The following is a 17105-nucleotide window of genomic DNA, read 5'->3' on the forward strand; positions in this document are numbered from 1 at the left end:
TTCCGTTTACTTAACCATGTCCCATTAAAATACTAAATAGTTAATAAAAATCCATATGATTCTTGTCGAGTTGTCTCCATATCCCATTAAAATACTAAATATTTAATAAAAATCACTATGCTTTTTGTGGCTTCTTGAAGTTTTGCCTTCAAGGTTTCGAGAATCAAAACGAGAGGGAGGGTGAGAGACATATGGGGAACTGAGAGTTTCGAAAAAGATTCAAGGTAGCTTATAGTATCTTCGCTTCTTTCCCGGCTCTCGCTTCGGATTGCTCTTCTAATCTTTCTGTCTCAGAGGAACAGAGATAAGATGATGGATCTCATGATGCAGACAGGAAGACTTTTGTCTCTCTCACTTCAATCTTGGTCACTTTCTCCTTCACTCCACAAATCTACTCCGAGACCAAGAATGGAGTTGATGGCCTGAGGCTCTAGTCTTTTGACTTATTTTCTTCATTTCTTTGGTTTTAATGTTAATTATTATATATTTTATTGATATATAATATATTAAAATTGTTAGGGAATTTATTTGGGTGTGAATGGATTTAATTTGAGCTTTTCTTTGATATGCATCTCTCGATCTTTTCTTATTCAGAATAGGTGAGAAGGGTTGGATTTGGGGAGAAGGTGGTGGTTTAGGCCAATAAATCAATGGAAAAAAGTGGGAATAGAGGAAGATGTGGGATCAACACAAAGGACCTCACCACTTCATGCCTTTTCTCCTCCGCTCTATTTGAGCACCATAATATCTAATAGGTAGGTCTCTCTCTTGTGCTGCCGGAGATGGCCAGCACCTGCATCCCTCTCATAGTTCAAAAACTTGTCAAAATTTCGCCGGAATCTCGGAAAATTTGCTAATTTGGTCCCTCTCGAAATACAGTAGTAGTATTAGTAGTAGTAGTAGTAGTAGTAGTAGTATAACAAAATGTAAAAAAAAAAATTAGGGTTAATGGTTTATATATATATGTATAAAACACCATTGCTGATCTACAGCCTCATGGAGTCAAAAATTATTTTTTGCCAGTAAATAATAATTCTTATTTTTCAAAATTATGAAAATATTATGTTTTGGTTTGAAAATAAAGAAACATTACGAAAGTAAATTCAACAGTAAGTATTGGCTCTTCTAGACCTCTTGTGCAGCCCATTGCATTAACCTCATGTTGAAGGACATGGGGAAGATAAAATTGGTGCAGAGTATGGGTGAGAGAGCAAGAGTGCGAGACAGGTGAGTACCTTTGTCTACAAGCACGGGTTTGCATTGAACCTTATGAGGGAGAAGTGTGAGGGGAACTTGGTCAGGCCCGGCATCACTAGATTTGCCACAAACTACATTGCCCTAAATACCTTTGAGGCGAAGAAGACGGAACTCAGATCTATGGTTGCATTTGAGGAGTGGTTTGGGTGGAGGGAATCAAGTTCCCCTAGTGGTAGGGCAGCACAGACAACCATTTCATCTGAGGAGTTTTGGAGCCACCTGAGTAAGATCGTGAAAGTTTTGGCACCAGTGGTCCAGGTCCTGAGGATGGTGGACTATGCTTTCAAGCCCACTATGCTATAATTGTATGTTGTTGTGGACATGATGAAGGAACACGTCTAAAATGCGATGTCACATGGCAACAGGAACTTGCTGAAGATTATCAAGGACCGCTGGGAGCTTCAAATTATGCATCCATTGCATAAGGCTGATGAGTATTTTTTTTATATATTACTAATTCACATTGCATTTTATAATTTATAGAATTTATTACTATACATTGACAATATCTCTATGTCAATTTTTAGCATACTATCTAAACCCCAAGTATCAATATAGCCATAAACTTGGGATGAATCCAGAACTTCTAGAAGCAGTCAAGCAAGTGGTTGCCAAGTTGGAACCAAATAGCCTACTAAATCTATTTGCAACAATGAGGTGAGTTTTGTAGTTCTTTAGGAATATAATAAATAATTACACCGAATGGGTTCCTAATATTAACAATTTTCAGTATAGATTAAAAGTTTCAGTTTCAAGGATACCTTGGGGAGTTTTGGAGCCCCGACCACAGTGGCTGGCCGGCCAACTTCTAAAGTTGGAACGCAATTCGGGATCTTATTCTCTTACTTACATCTATATTAAAACTTGTGAAATGCAAATAACATGTCTAATTGTTGTAATGCAACTGAATGGTGGGTGTTGTATGGGGTTCGGCAGAACAATTGTGGAATATAGCAATCAAGGTCCTCTCCCAGACATGTTCCGCATCTGGCTATGAGCAAAACCGGAGTACATTTTCGCTCATCCATTCAAAGAGGTAGAACTGATTAGGTTCCCAACATCTCGCAGACTTGGTGTATGTGCACTACAATATAAGGCTGAAGATATAGCACACACGCATGGGTATGGAGAACGACAAGAACCAAATCGAGCTCGCCAACATTTTCCAAATCGAGTCAGATGAGGGGGACCCCATGGTGGAGTGGGTGAGGAATAGAGGTGAGCCGATGATGGATCAGCCTAAGGGTAGGCCTGACCCCCAAACAACCAATCAGATGGGTGTTGATGTGGATGATTACATGGCTTAAGAGGGTCAAATACATTTGCAGATACCCCAACCATTTGAGCCCGCACCAGGCAAAGATGAGGAGGAGGAGGACCTTGACTGGTCCACTTCCTCAGCTGGTCAAACTCGCATACCGTCACCGTCTACTCATGGACGTGATGACAACGACAATGATGATGGTGGTGATGATGGTGATGGGGTGGTGATAGATATGCAAGACTTCGAGAGGAGTATGACCAAATAAAGGAGGTACAAGAGCCGGAGCCGATTAGATTCGCTTGTGATACCCAGTTTGATCATGCCACATAGGATGAGGACCATGGTGCACGTCCATCCTCCTCATGTATGTGCAAGCTGCACTAGAGGGCCTCATCGTTGGTTCGGACCAGATGAGTAGCCTAATTGTATGGACGTTGGTAGCTTGTCTAGTACTCTTGGAGGCATGAGTATAGGGGAGCGAGGACAACAAAGGAGTGGCCATTGTCGTGCCCCATTCTTTATTGGAGAGAGCAGTTGGTCGTAGTTCAGTGCATAAGGTCCTTTCATTGGCATGGGGGGATCATTCATCTTCTTATCTGTTCCCAGTTTTGAGAATGACGCCCACTCATAGGGACATACTGAATCGTCCTTTGTGGACAGCTTCTTCTCCCACCCATCCCACCAGCCGTACATGCTGCCAGCATTATCAAGTCATACTGGATCAGTGGCTGGTTCTTCATATTATAGTGACCTATACCCAAGGATAGGTGATGTAGATCCCAGCCCCATGCATGGGCTGACATACAAAGGAAGAAGATCCAGTCCAGCCGAGACCAGTCAGCTCGAGCCTAACCAGTCCCTAACTTTGGGACAGAATTGGACCAGCCATCAAGCCATTCCCTTAGCAGCTTCTCAGCAGCAGCTTGTAAGCAGCTTCTCAGCTAGTATATACTACTATTTTCTTAGCTAAGCCCTCACTATATATAGAGGCCTTATTGTAAGTTTTTAATGGTATAGAATGAATGAAAAATGAAGTTTGCTTTTGCAAACTATTGTCCTGAGAAAGGCTGAGAGATCAACTGAGAGAGATGAGGGTGAGAACCCCACGGCTGAGACAGCCTCCTATCCCCATTACCCTTCTATCCCTCCATCTTCTCTTCTATCTTCTGTTCTAATTGCTGATTTGTTCCATTAGTCTGAAGTTTATGGATTGAGTTCAAGATCCTGCCTGGGGTTAGATCATTCGTGATTTAACCTTACATTAATAGGTTACCTCGGTAGATGAGGCCATTTACAGGGCAGTTGTGGAGGACTACTCACATTTCTTCTCATACACTATCACGTGGCATGCATTTGTCATGTAGTCAGAGTAAAATGCATGTCACTCCATTGGACCATGAGTGGATTCGATCCAGCATGTCATAGTTCATATCACTTGACAGTCACAGTATCGTATTGTTGGAACATGGGTGTCTATGTGAATAATACTTTGTACTTTGTACTATGTACTAATTCGTAAATAATTAATCAATATTATGTTTCTTCATCCATGATTGCATAATTTACTTGTTTCACTTGCCTATTTTGTCTTCTAGTACTAAAAGAATCTGCAGAATAGGCAATATTACATAAGGTATAAAACATGGTTCGACGTTTACTGCCAACCAAAGGTGTAAATCCAAAACACCACTTTGTGTTTTTTCTTGCAATATGTATGTCACATATGTTTATATTAAGGGTGTAAATCGGTCCGGAACAGGGTATTTGGTTCAGTTTTGATTCGATTCCAAGTAGTGGCGGCAGGATCCAGATTCGGACCAAGTCTCAGATCGGTTCTAGAATTGGATACTCTAACCGAACTTGGTTCGGTTCGGTTCGGATCAGGTTACAATTCGGTTCCTGTATTCGGTTCATATCTGGTTACTTTATCCGGTTTTTATTTGGATACATTCAAGTCTCATGAATCATTATTTTCTACAAAGCAGTGATACTACAACAACAGCAGCAACAGTACATCATACAAGGACTAAGCAGAAATACACAATAGCTGTTATAGCTTCTGTAGAGACCACCCTACACACAAGTGGAGAAATGAATATTCATGATGGAATATCATCTCCAAAGCATAGTCTTGGTTGAACAACCCCGGTTTTGCTAAATCATCGGCCACCTCATTTGCAGCTCTCGGTTTCCATAGAAATTGAAACCGTAGTTTAATAGTAGCAGACAAGAAGTTTGTAGGGTTAACTTAAGGCTTAAGCCTTAAGGCAGTAAAAAACCTAAAAGGGAAAGCTATAAGAGTTTTAATGAGGCAGGTAATTCGGTTCGGATTCAGTTAGGTCCGTTGGTTTATGGCTAGATCCGGATCCGGACCGAATTATAAATACATAATTCAGATCCAGGACTTAACCAGATTATATTCGGCCCAAATCGGTTCAGGTTATTCGGTCCGGATTCGGTTTTCGATTCTGGTTCCACATCGACACCCTTAGTTTATATAGCCTAAAACAACATTTCCCTACTAAGGTCATTGCCCACCGGAACATCCAATCGAAACATCCTGCCAAAAAAAAACACCATTTTGACAAAATTTTGGTATTTCGGTCCTATCGGTCTAACAGAAACGGGCTCTCTCTCTCTCTCTCTCTCTCTCTCTCTCCAACTCTGCAGAGTGACCATTCAAAAAGGATAATTTCCAATAACCGATAAGGTAATCAAAGTTGGAATTGGAGTGTTTTTACATGTCCGGCGAACAATCGAAACCAAATACAGATATAGGCCAGGAACAATCGAATTTGAAGTCGGATAATAGTATATTTGACTCGTATTCGATCCGTTTACATCTCTAGTACAAGGACAGCCAATAAGAAAAACCAATGAGTATGTGCATTGGCCTATTCTGTCTTGATCAAGATTAGTCCCCAAATTTTGAAAAAACATTAACCTTTACAAGCCGTAAACTTCTTCTCCATTTCCTAATAGCTAGCTCCCATTGATGTTCATAAGTAGCTCCCTAGGACACCCAAGATAAACTTGGGAGAGAACCCACCTTATGTTGGACTCTCAAAGTTAGCCAAGCCAGTCTATATAACCCCTCCCCCTCTCTTGTTAGTATAGACTTCTTAGAGAAATTGACCTTTAGGCTGCATATACTTCAAAACACCTCAAGTCACAGCTTAATTGCTTATATATCTGAGTTGCCTGCATGAAGCACCCCAACACCAAAGTGTCATCTATGAACCAAATAAATGATATAGGGTTCCCTAGGTTAAGTATTGAAAAATCTTCAGACAGACCACTCTCCACAGCTTCCAAGGTGAACTTATTAACAGTCACTGCCAATAAAACAAAGAAAAAAGGTGGCAAACAGTCCCCTGCCACAACCACTCAAGATCTAAAAGAAATACTTGGAGACGCTGTTCACAAGAGGAGAAAAAGTTGCTGACAAATCGCAAGCTTCCATCTAGTCCTTCCATCGAATCTCATTCTTCCCATGCATTGGAGAAAATCCCAATTAGCATGATTATAAACTTTCTAGATGTCAAGCTTATAGATTATATTCCAGGAATCATACTTCTCAGCCTTGAGTTGCCTCGAGTCAATGAGTTCATTAGCAAAAAGGACACCATCCACCACATGCCTTTCATTCAATAAAAACCACTTCAGACAAAATAATGATTTTTCTAAACACCACCGGTAGAAAATAGGGCAAGACCTTTGAAAAAATTCTGAAGGTGCTGGCAATCAAACTAATTGGCTGAATCCTTTAATTCCTGTTCACGCTTATTCTTTAGAATCAAATAACATGGCATTGCTTCCCAATCAAGATAACTGACTTCAAAGAACTCTTTAAAGATATTAATTGGGTTTCTAATGTAGGACAAAACATGAAGAAAAAGAGGCCAAAAGACTGTTCACGTGAACAGTGTCACAGCCCCTTATTTTGGCTTGGTAAGAATATTCTTAGGAGAATCGTGGGGGTATTTTAGTCAATATCACTTGGTCTTTCTTCAACACAGCTGCTGGCCAATAGCATCTATGTGGGGACCACATGAGACTCCAGTTTTGACAAGAAGGAAAGGATCGGCTGCACTTGAGAAGATTATATTTAGTTTCTATTTTCATGTTTCTAAAAATTAGTTTCTATTTTTATGTTGCAAGATTTAGTTTCTATTTTTTAGAAGTTAAGTCAAAAGACTTACAACTTTGTTACCTTCTATTTTATTAGGTTTCTAATTAATGTACGGCAAGTCCAATCCCAAAAGGAGCGTGCCATTCTCATTAGCTTCTAATTCTTATACTTTCCTTTTCTGTTTGACTCAGCTATGAGTCCTATTTAATGTAAGGCTTTAGAGGCCACCCCACCACGATTTTAGTAGAAGAATGAAAGCTTGCTTTATGCATGGAGATTCTCTTGTCCATTGTGAGTGACATGAAGGGCAGGGAGCCTGGCTGGTGAGAACCAAAACCCTAGGGCTGAGAGCCTAATCTCCTTATCCCTCTTCTCTTCTCTTTCTTCTCTTTCACTCCATTAATCCCCTTGTGTGCTGTGACCTCTGAGCTTGCTGCAGACACTGTGAAGACCATCCGAAGGCTACTGTCAGCCTGTCATCCTTCCAACACCTTAAAGTATTGTTGTTGTTGCTGCTGTTGCTGATCCGATAAAACAGAGGCTGCACATACCCTGCGGATTCAGTTCTGCCCGGGGTTTTGCTGCCAACTTCAAGGCTGCACAACTCCTTATCCCTCCATCAGTAGTTACTGAATTTTCGAGCATCAAGTCACCCCAACACCCCCTTCACTCGATCCCAATCTTGTCCAGTTCTGCTGGCTGGATTAGCTTACACCACTAAGCTTCTATCTCTACTTCTGACCATCAAAACTGAACAAAAGTTGCAGCAAAGCTTCTCACCATCAAGCCCCTCTATTGGAGTCCAAATTCAGCACTGCAGTGAGATTCTCTCCAACTTTCTATTTCGGTGTTTCTCTCATCTCTCTACATCCAACCATCAGAATTGGATGAATTTGGAGCAGAGATTCCCCTTGCCTACTACTGCACACGACCAAGTTTAGCAATCACACGGCTGGTTTGGATTGAAACCCTAAGTTTCTAATTCTGAGCTTGTTCTAATTTTGAATCTTGTGGGTTTTTTGTAATTCACCATATCCCAGCATTGTTTATAAAATTCCATATTAATCTCATCCAGGCCCTAAGATCGTCACCTTTGAAAGCAGAGATAGCTTCTTTGACTTTCATCAAATTAACTGGAAATAAGAGCAGAAAAGTTTAAAGCTTTATAACATACACATACACAGAGTTTCTTATACAAATTAGAGAGGGAGAACAGAAATTAATCCTAGGAATAGGATGTTTATCAAACTACTATTACTTTGAAAATACAGGTGAATAGTTGGCATGGAAACCAGTGTGTGAGAGAGAGAGAGAGAGATATTCATAAACAAATAGAAAATCTGTAGTGAAGATACAATCTTATCATAATAAAAAAATAATGAAAAAAATATAAGAAAAACATGATAGAGCATACTTCTTTCTCATCCTCATCTAGGAAATTAAATATGGTCTGCTGCTTCACTTCAGCTCTGTTTTTCCGTGATGATGTAAATGTCTGTGGAGTCCATCCTGCATTTGAGTTATCAAGTTTAAATAGTATGCCACAATAGGAAATTATGAAAAGGAAATCAGCCAGTGGACCACTAAAGAATTATAGAAGCTAAATGCAATTAAACTTATACCCTCTTTCGTGCCCACTGTATTGAAGTAACCAGCAGAAAAGCCTCCTGTAAAGGCTCCATGAAATCTTCTTCGCCCTTCCTCATCCGTCACCTGAAAGTTGCAAATTGCCAAATTTAAACAGTAAAAAAACAATGAATAAACAAATAAATAGATTAAACGGAACCACGAACTTGAAATAAACTTGGGTTTTTTCTTGTTCTTTTTTTTTTTTAGGGGGGGTGGGGGGGACCTTTTGGTACAATTAGTTATGCTTAAGATTTGAAACTTCGCATTTTGAACCCATTTCACACTCTGCCGAAATCCAAATAATTTGGTGGAATTTTGTTAAATGTCACATGTAAATTCTGCTAGTCATTTCGTTTCAGTTTTTCTTACAAAATAGAAATTTCGGCAATTACAGCAAAATTTGCCAAAATTTTCGAACACTGCTCTCCTATGCTAGCCTAACATAAATGCAGAAATCACCCCTTTTTCTACGGAATAACTAGTTTGAAAGAGAATACCATATAAACTGCAGAGGAAACAAATAAGAATGAAGAAGCAGAAAAACATTGGGCAGGATCTTCACATATATTCTCCAATTTGTTCCAAAGGAGAGAGAAAAAAAAAACAGATGGCTTGGTTTATGTAAAAGAGCTGGCATGTACTTTCCCATAACTTTTCTCGAATTAGCATATGCAACTACTAATTTATGAATAAAAAGCGAATCCCAGTGCACAAGGCTCCCGCTGCTGCAGGGTCTGGGAGGGGCAAATGTACGCAGTCTTACATTTGCCCCTCCCAAACCCTGCAGTAGCAACTTCTAATTTATGAAAAAATAGACAATAAACCCCAGGCTAGCTCCAGTCCTTCTTTCACTAGTAATAGGAGTGCAACACATTTTTTAACAATAGGAATCCTAAAAAAAATCCATTGAACCATATTATAAATACTAATAAAAATGAGGCTGTCCTCAACTGAGGCGTTGAACTTTATTCAACAAAAGCTGTCATATGGGAATAATTACCCCAGAACAAGTTTTCATACCATGATAAAGCCCATAAAATTCATACGACGACCACCAAATTCAATTAGCAGCCTACTAGGGTAACAATAATTCATGCACAAACATTGATAGTACTAAAATGACTTTATTCGTTAACCACCCACAACATAATTAACTTTGTCCAATTGGAAAGCAAAAGAATAGGGCAAATTGTTGTAAACGGGAGGGCAGAGTACGAACTTCTGAATGAGAAGGAAAAATTAATACCTCTTGCTTCCATGGCGGGAGACTTCGCAACTGGCCTGCTGCCTCAGCGACCGCTTTCTTCTTACGGCTTGTAAGCTCTTCTTCACGCTCGATCGGCGTTCCGATGAAAACAAAATCTTCTTCGTCCGAATCCATAGTCGTAAGGTGAAACTAATCCTCGCAATCAAGCTAAGAGAAACAAAATTATCATGCATTTGTGTTCAAAATGTTAGCACAGAATTTTTAAAACCCTAGTGTATCGAGAGACAAAGGATTAAAGCATGGAGCGACTCCATTCGAGACAGAATGGGAAGAAGAAAGAGCTGGGAGATGAAAATTATCGACGAACTCGTACCTTCGACTTCCGTTACTGCTTCCCCGAGAAAAGGGAAGTACCGTCTGTAGCTTTTCTATAGTGTACGCTGTTATGACTTGTGACGCTGCTGATTATTTTGGATCATATCGCAATGAATTTGGAATACGCCTCCAAATGTTGTACGCTAAAATATGGTTTTATCTTTAGGAGCGCTGTTTTCTGTGCCGCAGCACAGGCTGCGCCCAAGCACATGAGGTGGGCGTAATGACCATCTTACCGCTGCACAGGCTGCCATGTGTCTGGGCGCGTATTCTCTTTTTTTTTTATGTTTTTGTTGATTTGGAATATTCTTGAGCCTCCAAATTAGTGGTGTCAAAATCAAATTGGAAACTGAATCGAACCGTACTATTTACTAAATGGTTCAGTTATGATTTCAAAATTAAGACCGTTTAATTAAGGGAAATGATCAGTGTCACCCCTTCCGCTATCCCGTTAAATTAATGCAATCCCATTAAGAGAAAAAATTTCAATTATGGCCAAAAAACTAACGGGTTAACTATATAAAACACAAATGACTAAAATACCCTTTACACTAAAACATAAAAAAACTCAGCCCTCAATCTCCCTCCCCTTTCCTCTCCGTCTCCGGGTACCATGGCATCCCTCTCCTATTTGTTCTTCTTATCTCAAGGAAGCTCGAACGACGTATTTCCTGGTAATTTGTTCTGCTTCTGTCTTTATTTGATATAACCGTTCTCTTGGTTCGATTGATCAACCTCTTAAATATTAGAAACCCTAATACTGAGAAAAAGTAAGATCTCTACAAGTTTTTTTTTTGTTTAAAAAAAATTGTCCAACCTGTATTTACTAAGCTATCGTTCGTTTGTTGCAGTCCCTCCATTGAAAAATACTAAGATCGAGAGATCTAAATCAACTTACACTGGATTTGTTTCCTTGGATTTCTGAATTGATAGATTGGAATTTATTGTTGCTGTTGAATCGATTGAAAACACCAACTGGGTCTCCGATATTTGCTGTTTTTGAGTCGAGTGCTGGGTTAACGGTCACGATTCTTTGCTGGTTTTTTTTTTCTCGTCAATCGAAAAGAAGAAGAAAATTACCGCTCCTTCGTTCTTTTGATTTGCTGAATACCAGTATATCTTCATCGATTTGCTGCTTCTTGAGGTATGCTCGAGAATCGAAAATTCTTCCCATTTTTAGGCTATTGTGATCCCCAAATCAAGGTTTTTGGGTGGAAGGTAGATGTAGAGATGGAGGAGGAACGGTTTCCGCTGCCTTCAAACCCGCTACCAGTTTCATAATTGGAAGTCCACTGCGCTTCCGATAACCCCAAAATATCTTTGTATGATAAAAATTTACCCTTGATGATCTTAAAACAAGAAAATGGGGGAAAAGTTGCAAGTTCCAGATTAGACCTACAAAAGCTTAGAGTGGCCTGCTCATGGGATTAAAGACGTCGTTTAAGGTTCTAACTTCTAAACAAGAGGTTCTCTGAGAAGAAAATGAAAACAGAAATTGATGTAAAATACAAAGATTTGAGTTCAATAGAGAATCAATCTTACCTGTTGGTGGTTCACTTCAACAGTGTAGGCGCGCTTCCCACTTCCCAGATGACAATTGCAGTGGAAATCGCTTCTTCGTTCCTTTCACTTCAATTGCACGGTTTGTTGCAGAGGTGAGGCGGAAGAAAAAGACTATGTTCAGCCCTTTTAAGGGGAAGGGCAAAATAGTCTTTTAAAATAAACTAACCTACTAACATCACTATTTAACATAAAAAAATGCTAACCTATTAGTGGGGTTGCATTAATTTAACGGATACCGTAGGCAGCGCTGATAATTTTCTTTTAATTAAATGATTTAAATCGAACCAAACCGTTTAACCGAAATAGACCATTTAACAGCCAAAATAAAAAATCAATATTCACCGAAAAAAAATAAAATAAAACAACCAAAATCAAACACAAATAGTTTCCTGAAACTAAATCGAACCGTTTAAACCGAAATCATGAAATCATTTAATAAATGGTTCGATAATGATTTCAAAATTGAGACCGTTTAATTAAATGTTTAAATCGAAACCGGACCATTTATAATCCTTACTCCAAATGGTATATGGGAAAAAGAACTCTTTTCGAGAGTATGGCCTACACCAGCACTCCCATGAGTCCACCCTCTCGCCTCCCCATATGAAAAGACACTTCTGCCCCCTTGTTTTGAGGTAGAGAGAGATATACACATAGGTGTGTTGGCGTAAGCCACACTAAAACTGGTTCCCATAGTAAAATCATAGGTTTTTATTTTTTTTGCTAAAGTAGTAAAATTAGGTTTTGACTCAAGCGAATCAACCGAGTCAAGTCAAAAATCATAAAACTTGATCAAAAGTCATGAAGACTAGCCAAACTTGAAAATCGATCAAACTCGGTCCAAGTCATACCGGTTTTTCATCAACTCGGTAATTTTGTCTGAGTCAGACAAAACTAGCCTTGTTAGGTCTTTTTGTTCATTTTGTTACAGAGATAAGAGTTGGTTAAATATTGCCAAAGAGACAAATGAAATCTTCGTGGTCTATCGGATAGTTGAATTTCATCGTCCATACTCTGCCACCAAGAATCTATCCTTGCAAAAGGAGAGGGTTGGGTGTTCATTGTTGGAAGAAAACGAGGAGCAGAGCAGGCAAAGGTTAGTCGACAATCTATGGAAGAAGAATAAATAGGGCTGACGACACTTTGCATAGGTAGGCTTCAAGGCAAACACCTCCCTCAAGCTCTCTTTCTTCTACAACTTCTCTTTCCATAATACTGAACAAAGAAATATATCACTGCGCAGAAGAAAAAAAAAAAAAAAGGTAGAGAAGGCGAGGTAATATGATTAGAGTTTGGATTTAGGGAGGAATTGATGAATACAAAGAGCAAAACCAAATTCAAGATGGTTAGTCTCCTCAGAAAGGGGATGAGAAAATCAAAATTTGAAGAAGAAACGAGTATGATTTTTAATTACCTTCTAAAGTTAACTTGAGGGCTTATATCCTTCCCTAAGCCTCATTACAAAAGACTAAGATGACCTCAACAAGTTTCTATATTCACTAACCAACTCTAACAACTCATTGTCACACCACAAGTATGACATGCCTATTATTCCAAACCAATCATTCCTGTAGAGCATCCATCATATTGTTGACATAGTTAGCAGCCCACACAGGTGCTCTCCTAGTCCTCTTGGGTCTGGCACTGGTGCTTGTCCAAACTAGCCCACTTCTTGTTGTTTCCCCGTCACCCAATTCCTCATCCTGCACGTAGTCTTGCATTTGTTGTTGTACCCTGTCAGTCTGCAGTTGTATCGGTATATCATCATGCGTCCCATCAAAAAACACCTTGTCCTCAAGGTGCAAGGTCGGAAAAAGCTTCAGCAAATCAAAAAAATTCTCCCACGAAGAGTCTTCAACAGATAGCCAATCCCATTGAACCAAAGATTGAGGTATAGTGGCAGATTTATGTATGAGTTGTCTGGTTTTGAGAATGGCTAATGGGGATATGACAGGTTGATTGCAGTAGGATAGAGATGGCAATTGTAGTAGTGATGCAGTGGGGGTTGGACCATGGAATGATTTAAGGAGTAAGATGTGGAAAATAGGGTGAATTTTACTGGTGGGGGGTAATTGCAGCTTGTATGCAACAGGGCTAATCCTGTGACTGCTTTGGTAAGGGCCATAAAACTGTTTGCTCAGTTTGTGGTGTAGGCAGGCTACTAAGGATTGTTGCCTGTAGAGGTGTAATTTCAGACGGATCTGGTCATTCACTGGAAACTCCACATCTCTTCTATATTTATTAGCCTGGGCATGCATTCTCTATTGCGCCTTAAGAAAATTCTCCTTGAGGTTGTGTAATACCTCAGCTCGGCAACTCAGTTCATAGTCCACAGCTTCCACTTGGGAGACTCCCATTGTATAGTCGGTAATAGTGGGAGGGTCTCTACCATATAGAGCCTTGAAGGGGGTCATTCCGATGGTAGATTGGAATGAAGTTTTATACTACAATTTAGCCCAAGGAAGAAGTGAGTGCTAGCTCTTAGGATTATTCTGTGTGAATGACCAGAGATATTGTTCCATACACCTGTTTAAAACTTGGCCACCAGTTTGAGGGTGGTATGAGGAGCTCATCTTGAGTGTAGTACCACTGAGATGAAAGAGGTGCTTCCAGAATTTGCTTGTGAAGATAGGGTCCCCATCAGAAACAATTGACTTAGGAACCCCATGTAACTTGATGACCATTCGAGTGAATAAGTCAACCACAGATGTTGTAGTGAAATCAGTAGGTAAACCACCCAAATGACGGTATTTTGATAGCCAATCAATTACTACTAGAATAACAATCATCCCCTTGGTCATTGGAAGTCCAATAATGAAATCCATGGATATGTTCTTCCAAACTTGAGAAGGAATAGGAAGAGGCATGAGCAAACCAGCAAGTTTAGTAGCGAAATGCTTGGTCTGTTGACACCCTAGGCATTGCTTAATATAATCAGCAACATCAGTATGTATACCAGGCCAGAAAAACTTAGCAGACAATCGCTTATAGGTCTTCGATACCCCGGTATGTCCCCCCAAAATAAGTATCATGAAACTTTTTTAATAAAACAGATTCCAGAGTAGAAGTTGTGCTTAATCTATACCTCCCTTTATAGAACATTACTCCGTTCACCATTATAATCCTCATTGGATAAGGTACTTTTCAACCACTAATCATAGAGAGCCTGCAGTTCTGGATCACTGTCATTCTCAACTTGAATCAAGGCAACAATGTGGAACAATGGGGAGAAAAATACGAGGAATGTGTCAACTATGGCATGCTGATCATGTGGCTGCTGAACAGAATTGATAGCTAGAAGAGTAACATCTTCATCATCATCGAAAAATCTGGACAGTGAATCTGCAACGACATTCTCCTTCACCAGTTTATACACTATTGTATAACTGTAGCCCAAAAGCTTACTGAGAAATAAGTGTTACTCTGGTGTTTGAATGATCTAAGTAAGTAAATTCTGTAGACTTCTGTGGTCAGTTATGATGATGAATTGTCTTCCCAATAAGTAATGTCTCCATTTTTGGATTACTTGTGTTAATGCATATAATTCCCTCACATAAGTGGAGGCTTGGTGCATATGGTCGTAAAGCTTTTTGCTGAAGAAGGCAATTGGATGTCCCTCTTATAACAGAACTGTCCCCAATGCCCGTGCCTGATGCATCAGTCTCAACTTCAAAGGGTGTGGTGAAATTGGGGAAAGCAAGCACTGGAGATATGGTCATAACTTGCTTTAGAGCATCAAAACTCATCCTAGTGGCATTTGACCATGGAAAACAGTCATTTTTTAGCATATCTATGAGGGGGCTAGCAATGGGAGTATAATGTTGCACGAATCTCCTGTAATAGGCAATGAGACCCAAAAAAACCTCTCAGTTGTTTGAGATTCTTTGGTAATGGCCACTCTACCATAGCAACAACCTTTTGAGGATCTAGTACCACCCCTTGACTAGAAATAATATGTTCCAAGTAATCTAAGGACTGTTGACAGAACTTGTATTTGCTGCCCTTAGCTGAGAAATTATTTTTAGCCAAACACTGTAGACCATCGGTCAGGTGGAACAAGTGGTCCTCTATGGTTAGATTGTACATCAAAATATCATCAAAGAATACAGTCACAAATTTACATAAAAAGGGTTTGAAAATACCGTTTATAGTGGTCTAGAAGGTGGTAGGAGCATTGATTAAGCCAAATGACATCACCAAAAATTCATAGTGGCCTTCATGTGTTCGAAAAGCAGCCTTCTTAATGTCGTGAGGCTGCACTCGGATTTGATGGTAACCGGCCCTCAAATCAAGTTTGGAGAACACAGTAGCTCCATGTAATTCATCTAGCAACTCAGCAATAGTTTGAATAGGAAATTTATCCTTGAGAGTAATGGAGTTTAATGCCCTATAGTCAACACAAAACCTCTAACCACCATCCTTCTTCTCAACTAGCAACATTGGGGATGAAAATGGGCTGCTACAGTGTTGGATCAGTCCTTGATTGAGCATTTCAATGACCAATCGCTCCATCTTAGTTTTCTGAAAATGAGGATATCTATAGGGGTGCATATTCACAGATTGAGAGCAAGGGGTGAGATGAATGCTATGGTCAGTAACTCGATGAGGGGGTAAAGTAGTGGGAGGTGCGAAGACATGTTGAAATTGCTACAAGACAGTCTGGACAGCGGCAGGTAATGATTGCCATGCAGGTTCTATAGGGTCACTAACATGCTCGATAGTCAATTGGAAAAAAAGAAGCCACTGTAGTCTTGCTGATGATTTCTTCGGGTGAGAGACTGATAATTCCTCGCAATTAATGGCAGACTCACCTGTCAAGCAGACTGGCTTCCCTTCCCATTCGAATTCCATTGATAGTTGCTTGTAATCAGTTAAAACAAGGCCCAAGGTCAAGAGTCATTGTATGCCAAGGACTATATTAGCTCCTTCAATAGGCAAAACTAAAAGAATAAGAGTTTTTGGAGTATTCACCATGTGAATTACGGTGGATTGGGTATTTTATTTATAATCCAGTATGCTATATGATACAGGCTAAGAGCCCACTTCTAATAAAAAAAAATTAGATGATACGAGAAAGGAACTAGCACCATAGTTGTACACGATTTCTGTTATGGGTAGACTTGTGTAACAAGAGTTTGTTAAGCATTATCTTCAACCATGTTTAACTTATCATCCCCCCTCAAACTGATGGGTGGCATCCACAACAGTTTGTTGCGATGGAAAGTAAGTTGTGGAGAAGATAATCCCTTTGTGAAAATATCTGTAATCTGGGCATAAGAGCGTACAAATTAAACCCGAATCTTGTTGTTGATGACCAAGTCATGCACAAAGTGATAATCCACTTCAAGGTGCTTCATACGAGCATGGAGTACTGGATCTGCCGCCATATACGTTGCTGAGATATTATCACATGAAATGATCATAGGAGGTGCAATAGTGATAAAGAGGGCGGCTAACAAGTATGAAAGCCATAGCATTTCAGAAACGATCAGGGTGATTGCCTTGTATTTAGCTTCTGAACTCAAACAAGATACATTGGGTTGTTTCTTAGATGCCCAAAAGATGAGATTGGGTCCAATGTATATACAGAAGCCGGTGGTGGAATGACGAGTATCAGGACATCCAGTCCAGTCTGCGTCGGAGTAAGTCAGAATCAATTGTAAGGGGTCTGGTGTCAA

General features: G+C 39.8%; 1 protein-coding gene and 1 long non-coding RNA gene across 4 annotated transcripts in view; one reads left to right on the plus strand and one right to left on the minus strand.

Moving 5' to 3' along the window:
• LOC122665356 (G patch domain-containing protein TGH) overlaps window positions 1–9910 on the minus strand; it is a 46303-nt gene extending 36393 nt beyond the window's left edge. Inside the window, exons 1-4 of one of the 3 annotated variants that reach the window (XM_043861487.1) lie at window positions 9863–9910; window positions 9529–9696; window positions 8276–8366; window positions 8068–8162 (exon numbers count right to left, since the gene is read on the minus strand). In XM_043861487.1, the coding sequence (XP_043717422.1) occupies window positions 8068–8162; window positions 8276–8366; window positions 9529–9663 (321 nt within the window). In that variant the 5' untranslated portion in view covers window positions 9664–9696; window positions 9863–9910. Of the gene's footprint in view, window positions 1–8067; window positions 8163–8275; window positions 8367–9528; window positions 9794–9862 lie in introns of those variants that run through there. The other 2 variants (XM_043861486.1, XM_043861488.1) reach the window with 2 other exon arrangements.
• LOC122665359 lies at window positions 2020–12561 on the plus strand. Its single transcript, XR_006333475.1, has 3 exons — window positions 2020–2293; window positions 4833–4836; window positions 12549–12561. It is a non-coding gene; the product is annotated as an uncharacterized LOC122665359 (long non-coding RNA).
• Window positions 12562–17105: the final 4544 nt, after the last annotated feature.

Source organism: Telopea speciosissima, chromosome 6 (assembly GCF_018873765.1).
Source record: "Telopea speciosissima isolate NSW1024214 ecotype Mountain lineage chromosome 6, Tspe_v1, whole genome shotgun sequence".
Taxonomy (NCBI): domain Eukaryota; kingdom Viridiplantae; phylum Streptophyta; class Magnoliopsida; order Proteales; family Proteaceae; genus Telopea; species Telopea speciosissima.